The following is an 8,167-nucleotide window of genomic DNA, read 5'->3' on the forward strand; positions in this document are numbered from 1 at the left end:
TCACTGGGGAGGGGTGAGGTTCTTGACCTAAAGTCCTGACCCTTGGGATCAAGCCAGGAAGCTGAACTTTTCTTTTTTTATTTAAAGTATAGATTTTATTTTATTTTTTTTTAAATATATTTTATTGATTTTTTTTTACAGAGAGGAAGGGAGAGAGATAGAGAGTTAGAAACATCGATCAGCTGCCTCTTGCACATCTCCCATTGGGGATGTGCCCGCAACCCAGGTACATGCCCTTGACTGGAATCGAACCTGGGACCCTTCAGTCCGCAGGTCGACGCTCTATCCACTGAGCCAAACCGGTTTTGGCGAGATTTTAAAGGTCTCTAAGTATATTCACAGAACTGTGCAACCATCACCACAATCAATTTTAGAACACTTTCTTCACTCCAGAAAATCCAGAGTGGGTAGTAGTCACTCCCTGTTCCCCCAGCCCTAGGCAACCATTAATCTGCTTTCTGTCTGTAATCAGAGGTACCCATTCTGGACATTTCATATAAATGGAATCATGCAGTGTGTGGTCTTTTGTGACTGGCTTTTTTTCACTCTTAAAAAAAAAAAAAAAAAAGATGGGATTCCCTCTCCAAATAGGAAAATTGAACCTTCTATATCTGTCTCTTGTTTCAGACCTACATTGCCCCGCCAGCTGCTATTTTTCACCCAACAGACACTCACGACTCTTCGAGTGCCACCTTGAACAACATGCGAGTGTATGGGACCATTTTTCTAACCTTTATGACCCTGGTGGTGTTTGTCGGGGTCAAGTATGTGAACAAATTTGCCTCGCTCTTCCTGGCCTGTGTGATCATCTCCATCCTCTCCATCTATGCTGGGGGCATCAAGTCTATTTTTGACCCTCCCGTGTTTCCGTAAGTAATCTGGGAATACTTCCAGGCATTGCACTGACATCCCTCCCAAGTAGATGGCCTCTGATGCGCTGCATCCTAGAGTCTGCAGGGTGGAGGCAGGTTGGGACCAGCTGAGCAGGCGGTGACACTTGCCCCTCCCCGCAGAGTGTGTATGCTGGGCAACAGGACCTTGTCCCGGGACCAGTTTGACATCTGTGCCAAGACCGTCACGGTGGACAATGAGACAGTGGCCACCCGGCTGTGGAGCCTCTTCTGCCACAGCTCCAACCTTACCACGGACTCCTGTGATCCCTACTTCCTGCTCAACAATGTGACCGAGATCCCTGGCATCCCGGGCGCAGCCGCCAGCGTGCTCCAGGGTGCGTCCTCACTCCCGTCCTGCTCCTGACCCGCGGGCCGAGCAGGAGGCAGGGAATGAGCAGGGAAGGAAAGTGGATCACAGAGCCATCCTTGTGTGGCCAGCTCAGGAATGGGGGGGCGGGGGGGGGGTGGGCAGGTCTGGCTGCCTTCCAGGCCCAGCGGTGTCCTCTCAGCCTGGCTCCTGGCAGCTAGGTTTTGGGTGAACAGAGCCTGTTTGGCCAGTGTCCCAGGCCTGCAGCAGCCCCCAGAAAGTTCTGGCAGCCCCTCTCTCCCCAGTCACCAGCCCCTGATGCTGCCTGGATTATTCTCCCAGGAGCCATAAAGGGCCTCTGTCTAGGAGGCGGGCAGTGGCAGGGCTCTGGCTTCAGCAACCTTTGCCTGTCAGATTTCTAGCCAGACAGCTCCTACCCTGTGGCTGGTGCTGCAGACAGTGGGCTGAAGCCGCCCCCGGGCCCCCATTGGACTGAAGCTGCCCCTGGGACGTGGCTGGGGCTGCGGTGGTGATGCTGCTGCCCCTGCAGAGAACCTGTGGAGCACCTACCTGGAGAAGGGCGAGGTCGTGGAGAAGCACGAGCTGCCCTCCACGGATGCCCTTGGCCTGAAGGAGAATCTGGCCCTGTACGTGGTCGCTGACATTGCCACATCCTTCACCGTGCTGGTTGGCATCTTCTTCCCCTCTGTGACAGGTAAGCCCTTCCTGCCCACCCTCTCAGCCCTGCCCCCTCTGCCGGGGAGCCCCTAAGGGAATCTTGCTGTTTTCGAAGGCATCATGGCTGGCTCAAATCGCTCCGGTGACCTCCGAGACGCCCAGAAGTCCATCCCGGTGGGGACCATTCTGGCCATTGTTACCACCTCCCTTGTGTGTATCCTTTCCCAGGCCTGGGGCAGCAGCGAGGGAAGCAAGAGGCATCTGCCTTCCTATGTCACCAGCTGGCATGCGCGGATACATCACATGTGCATGTGTACTTAGATGCCTTTCCCCTCAGACATCACACACTAGAGTGTGTGCACAGCACAAAACCCTCAGCTGTAGGTGCCCTGCTGAGGCTCCTGGCTAAGGCGAAGGCCAGGGCATGGGGTGCTGTGTGGGAACCAGTGCGGGCAGCGGTGGCGTGGAGGCCCAGCTTTCCTTGACGTGGTGCAGACTTCAGCAGCGTGGTTCTCTTTGGCGCCTGCATCGAGGGAGTGGTGCTCCGGGACAAGTGAGTGAGCTGGGCCCCTCCTGGTGGCAGTGGGCTCGGCTTTTGCGTACTTTGACACCAGCCCCCGTCAAACATGTGGCCCCACACATATCCTCAGGCTGCTGGTTGCCAGCGGTGGCGTGTGCCACTAGGTGGGTCAGGCCCCACCATTCCTTTTGCCTCTTAGAGAATGGTGACATCAGAATCAGGGCTGGGACAAGGAGAACAGATAGGGGCTGATGGATTGGACTTCTGTGCTGAGGGGCCAGAGTTCTGCCCACCATAGCCGTCCTTACTGACCTGACATCCCTCACCCAGGGTTTGGGGGCTCCTTGCATGGTGTATGGCCTAAGCCTGGCCCCTGCAGGTACGGCGACGGTGTCAGCAGAAACCTGGTGGTGGGCACGTTGGCCTGGCCTTCGCCTTGGGTCATCGTCATCGGCTCCTTCTTCTCAACCTGTGGCGCCGGCCTGCAGAGCCTCACTGGGGCACCACGCCTGTTGCAGGCCATCGCCAAGGACAACATCATCCCCTTCCTCCGTGTGAGCCCTTTTGCACCCCATCACCCCACAGCTGGGTGCTCCTGGCCCCTCCCACTGGTGGAGGGCAGGGATACAGAACCATTAGATCCTGCTGGGCCCTTCATGACCCAGGGCCACAAAGCCAGCATGAGGAGTGGCTGAGAGCTGCCCTGGCTCTGGCTCTGCCCTGCTGTTGGCAGAGCAGCTTGGGCCCAGAACGTCATGGCCGGTCTATGGCTCATTCAGAGCAGAGGGGTCTGGAGAGGTAGGGGGCAGAGAAACTTGTGGAACCTATTGGGAAAGACATGGGGGTGGCCTGAGCCCCAGAGGAGGGACTTGAGGATGCTAAAGGCCAAGCTGTGGCTGGTGACTCAAGGTGTGGAATGGGGGAAATGGGACCAGCTTCTTCCCTTGCTGACCCCACTGACCCCGGTGCATGCAGGTGTTTGGCCACGGGAAGGCAAATGGTGAACCGACGTGGGCACTCCTCCTGACGGCACTCATCGCTGAGCTGGGCATCCTCATCGCCTCCCTCGACATGGTGGCCCCCATCCTATCCATGTGAGCTGGGGCCAGAGCAGGGCAGAGGGATGGTCCTAGGAAAGGCTCCTTGAACCCTCAGCACCCCATGAGCCAGGGTGCCCGGCACCTCCCTGTGACCCTGTCTGGCGTTGAGTGTGCAGCTGGGACACATGTCAGGGTGTATGGGCAGCTGTTTGCCTGGCAGAGCTCAGCCTAGCTCTGCATTTAGGAATGAGCCTGATATTTATGCAGAAGAGACAACAGGTCCTACACCCTCTGTGAGAGACTCCCAGAGCCGGCAGGTAGTTACTCTCCACTCCTGGACAGGCCCAGCACCCAGCCCCTGGCACCTTGATGAAACCACCGTTGTCCTGTCCATCTGTTTTCAGAGTTGTTTGCTTTTAAGTTTCTGGAATCAGCTGAGCATTTGAGTCTGCCAGTGCCCTCAGGAAGTGGTCAGCATGTGGCAATTTCCAGGGGTCCCTGAGACAGCTCACGTGGTTGCTGTGCTCACTGCTGCCACTGTTGGGGCCCGCTCCATCTCTCTTTACACATCTTACTCCATTGCCAATGCTCTCTCTGGCTTGTTTGCGTATGATGAGACTACCTTTCACTGCCCCACTCAGCCTGTAGGCCTGACAGGCCCCCTTCCCCCCGACGCAGCCACCTCCCAGCCACAGCCAGGCCACGGTGACCTCTCGTCCCCCCCAACCCACCTCCACCCACTACTGCCCAGCTTCACCCACACATATAGTGCACACTGACTCTGTTCTTGCCACAGTCGTCTTGGGTGGTGACTCCTCACTCCCTAAGCCAGAGGATATAGCTCAGTCTTTATTTATTATTTTTTAATCCTCACCCGAAGATATTTCCGTTGATTTTTAGAGAGAGGGAAAGACAGAGAGAAATATCGATGTGAGAGAAATACATCGATTGGTTGCCTCCTGCATGCACCCTGTCTAGGGCCCAGGCCGGGGAGGAACCTGCAACTGAGCTATGTGCCCTTGACTGGAATTGAACCTGGGACCCTTTGGTCCACAGGATGATGCTCTATCCACTGAGCCAAACTGGCTCGGGCATAGCTCAGTCTTTATCATGGGGCTCTTTGGGGCAGCCCTGCTGGGACTGACCACTTCCCTTCATGGGAGTCCCAGTCCTTCTGTCTTTTTGTCTGTTCTCCAGCCAGCTGAGGGTAGAAGTTGGCCCCCCTCCTGTCAGCCCTCTGCTCCTCAGCCCTCTTCCCGGAGGGTTCACACAACAGGCCTCGCCCATGTCCCAGTCTCCTTCATTCCTACAGTTTCCTCAAGTGTCTCTAATTCAGTGTCTTCAAAATGGCCCTCATTATCTTCCCCCTACCTTCTCCTCCCCACATTCATGATAGCCCCTCATCCAACAGGTCACCAGGCCAGGGGCCTGAAAATTGTGTGGCCCCTCCATCTCCAGACACTGAGCTCTCCCAGGTCCCATCCTTTCTCACAGCTCTACCCTCGCTCTTCCCCTGCCTCCTCTGCCTGTGAATAGTTGCCTGTCCTCTAAGCCAGGGGCGGGGAACGTCTGGCCCCTGGGCCGTATAATGCCTGCAAAATCATTTGGCAGTGAAATCATTTGCCAAGGCAACCGCAGGTGGGACTCGACGCTCAATAAATCTAGGAGCTTTTTTCATAGCAACATAAATTATATTAAGTGAATAGTAGTAAGCGGATGATGTTACATTCAAATGGCCCTTGGCAGAAAAACAGGTCCCTCACCCCGGCCTAAGCCCTGGCTCTGAGGACACCTGTGCAGTAGCCCCACCTGCCTCGGGCATGGGAATGGGTGCTGTGAGGCTGTAAACACCTGGTTCGCCCAGGCATGGCAGGGACATCAGGTACCTGGCTGCCAAGGCGGCCTCTGTACCCACCAGCCCCTGTGGTGCAGGTTCTTCCTGATGTGTTACCTGTTTGTGAACTTGGCCTGTGCTGTGCAGACACTCCTGAGGACCCCCAACTGGCGACCCCGGTTCAAGTACTATCACTGGTGAGCACCAACCGGACTCCTGAACCAAGCTCTCTGACACAAGTGCTATGGGGAAGCCAGGAGACCCATTCAGGATGGGGTTTGCGTTTCCTGGGCTGTAGTTGCTATTGGTGAGAAACTGGGGGGTGGGGGGGCTTGGTCGGGGGCCATACTGGTTTTTCCCTGATTCTTGTTCTTCCCCACTCTCTGGCCCAGGGCATTGTCTTTCCTGGGCATGAGCCTCTGCCTGACCCTTATGTTTGTTTCCTCCTGGTACTATGCCCTGGTCGCCATGCTCATTGCGGGCATGATCTACAAGTACATTGAGTACCAAGGGTGAGTGAGGGGTTACCACCTGGTCGGGGCAGGCGGGGTGATCTGTATGTTGGGTTGGGGGAAGCTGAGCCATCCCCTAGCCACCATAGGTGCGGGGCTGGGAGGTTGGGGGGCTTTGATTCAGGGTCTGGCCCCCTTCCATCTCACTACACCTGGACAGAGTCCCCTGAGTGGGACCAGAGGCTCACCAACTGACGGTGGCCTCTGTAGGGCTGAGAAGGAATGGGGTGACGGGATCCGCGGTCTGTCCCTGAGTGCTGCCCGCTATGCACTGTTGCGGCTAGAGGAGGGGCCTCCTCACACCAAGAACTGGCGGTGAGTTCACACCCAGCCTGGCAGAGGCCACTCTCGGTTCTCAGGGGGCGCTCTGCGGGTGGGACAGTCGAGAGGTGCTGGCTCCCCTTCCTGATCCATGTTCCCCATCCTGGGGTGGCCAGGGGTACCCTTGGATCTCTGCTCCCCAAACCTGTGGAAGCCTGTGAATTGAGAGGGAAAGAAGAAAAGTGGCTCCTTGGAAACCTCTGCCCTGGTCTCAGGCCGCCTCACTATCTGGCTCCTGCAGGCCTCAGCTGCTGGTGCTCCTGAAGCTGGACGAGGACCTTCACGTGAAGTACCCACGGCTCCTCACCTTCGCCTCTCAGCTGAAGGCCGGCAAAGGCCTGACCATCGTTGGTTCTGTCATCCAGGGAAGCTTCTTGGAGAGCTATGGCGAGGCCCAGGCTGCTGAGCAGGTGCCTGCCGCAGGGGGCACAGAGCTGAGCCAGACTCCAGTGCCCAGGCTACAGCTGGCACATAGGGGAGGGGACCAATTCTGGCCAGCCAGGTGGACAGCAGTGCTGTCACCTAAGAGCTGAAGCAAGGGTGGCCGTCCCATCTTAAAAACATGGCCTCTGGGTGGGCAGCTTGCCTCCTCCCCTTCCCCACGCCCAGCAGAGGGGATGCGGATGGCCTTGACTTCTGAACCTGGTGTGTTCCCCCCAGACAATCAAGAACATGATGGAGATTGAGAAGGTAAAGGGCTTCTGCCAGGTGGTGGTAGCCAACAAGGTGCGTGAGGGACTGGCCCACCTCATCCAGTCTTGCGGCCTGGGCGGCATGAGGCACAACTCCGTGGTGCTGGGCTGGCCCTATGGCTGGCGACAGAGCGAGGACCCACGTGCCTGGAAGACTTTCATTGGTGCGTAAGGGGCCAGGATCTGGGCTCAGCCTTGGGGACGGGGGCCGGGGCTCAAGGGAAAACAGGGCTGCAGGCTGGCAGTCAGCAGTGTCCCTCCTCCCCAGACACCGTGCGCTGCACCACGGCTGCCCACCTGGCCCTGCTTGTGCCCAAGAACATTGCCTTCTACCCCAGCAATCACGAGCGCTACCTGGAGGGCCACATTGACGTGTGGTGGATCGTGCATGATGGCGGCATGCTCATGCTTTTACCCTTCCTGCTGCGCCAGCACAAGGTACGCCACGGGGGTGCACCTGGGTGAGGGGGTTGGGCCCTTGGATTGGTGGGGTGTGACTGAAACACCCAACGGCTCCGTTGCCACAGGTTTGGAGAAAGTGCCGGATGCGCATCTTCACCGTGGCCCAGATGGATGACAATAGCATCCAGATGAAGAAGGATCTGGCCGTCTTCCTGTACCACCTACGCCTTGAGGCAGAGGTGGAGGTGGTGGAGATGGTGAGCCACCCACCCCCATGTGGCCCTGTGGATACCCTGCCCCGCACAGCCCAGTTCTCATGGCCCACCCTCTCCCCAGCACAACAGCGACATCTCCGCGTATACCTACGAGCGGACACTGATGATGGAGCAGCGGTCCCAGATGCTGCGGCAGATGAGGCTGACCAAGACCGAGCGCGAGCGAGAAGTCAGTGGCCTGGTTCAGGGCACGGGCAGGTGGCTGGGTCGGGCCTTTGGAGACACCATCAGGCGGAGGCGTCGGAACGTCGGTGCCCAAGTCCCCGCAGCCAGGTCCTCTTTTCCCTGCCACTGAGGCTACCTCCTCTCTACTTTTCTTCAGGCCCAGCTGGTCAAGGACCGGCACTCAGCCCTAAGGCTGGAGAGCCTGTACTCTGATGAGGAGGATGAGTCTGCAGCCGGGACTGACAAGATCCAGATGACATGGACACGGGATAAGTACATGGCAGCTGAGCACTGGGACCCCAGCCATGCCCCTGACAACTTCCGAGAACTGGTGCACATTAAGCCGTGAGTGCCACAAAAATAGACTCAGCCACATTGGGGCCCGGCATGAAGGGTGGACAAGCTCGGTGGGTAGGGCCCATGATCAGCTGCGTTACCTGCAGGGACCAGTCCAATGTGCGGCGCATGCACACTGCCGTGAAGCTCAATGAAGTCATCGTCACACGCTCCCACGATGCCCGCCTGGTC

At 57.6% G+C, this 8,167-nt stretch overlaps 1 protein-coding gene across 1 annotated transcript in view; it reads left to right on the forward strand.

The window, feature by feature from the left end:
- Positions 1-8,167, forward strand: part of SLC12A4 (solute carrier family 12 (potassium/chloride transporter), member 4) — an 18,959-nt gene that overhangs the window by 9,870 nt on the left and 922 nt on the right. Inside the window, exons 6-22 of the mRNA XM_015567815.1 lie at positions 628-869; positions 1,014-1,228; positions 1,751-1,915; positions 1,994-2,092; positions 2,374-2,431; positions 2,778-2,952; positions 3,374-3,492; positions 5,371-5,469; positions 5,665-5,784; positions 5,995-6,099; positions 6,347-6,515; positions 6,766-6,961; positions 7,066-7,235; positions 7,325-7,456; positions 7,536-7,643; positions 7,797-7,984; positions 8,083-8,167. Coding sequence (XP_015423301.1) covers positions 628-869; positions 1,014-1,228; positions 1,751-1,915; positions 1,994-2,092; positions 2,374-2,431; positions 2,778-2,952; positions 3,374-3,492; positions 5,371-5,469; positions 5,665-5,784; positions 5,995-6,099; positions 6,347-6,515; positions 6,766-6,961; positions 7,066-7,235; positions 7,325-7,456; positions 7,536-7,643; positions 7,797-7,984; positions 8,083-8,167 — 2,445 coding nt within the window. The remainder of the gene's footprint in view (positions 1-627; positions 870-1,013; positions 1,229-1,750; positions 1,916-1,993; positions 2,093-2,373; positions 2,432-2,777; positions 2,953-3,373; positions 3,493-5,370; positions 5,470-5,664; positions 5,785-5,994; positions 6,100-6,346; positions 6,516-6,765; positions 6,962-7,065; positions 7,236-7,324; positions 7,457-7,535; positions 7,644-7,796; positions 7,985-8,082) is intronic.

This window comes from Myotis davidii, unplaced genomic scaffold (assembly GCF_000327345.1).
Source record: "Myotis davidii unplaced genomic scaffold, ASM32734v1 scaffold243, whole genome shotgun sequence".
Lineage (NCBI taxonomy): Eukaryota > Metazoa > Chordata > Mammalia > Chiroptera > Vespertilionidae > Myotis > Myotis davidii.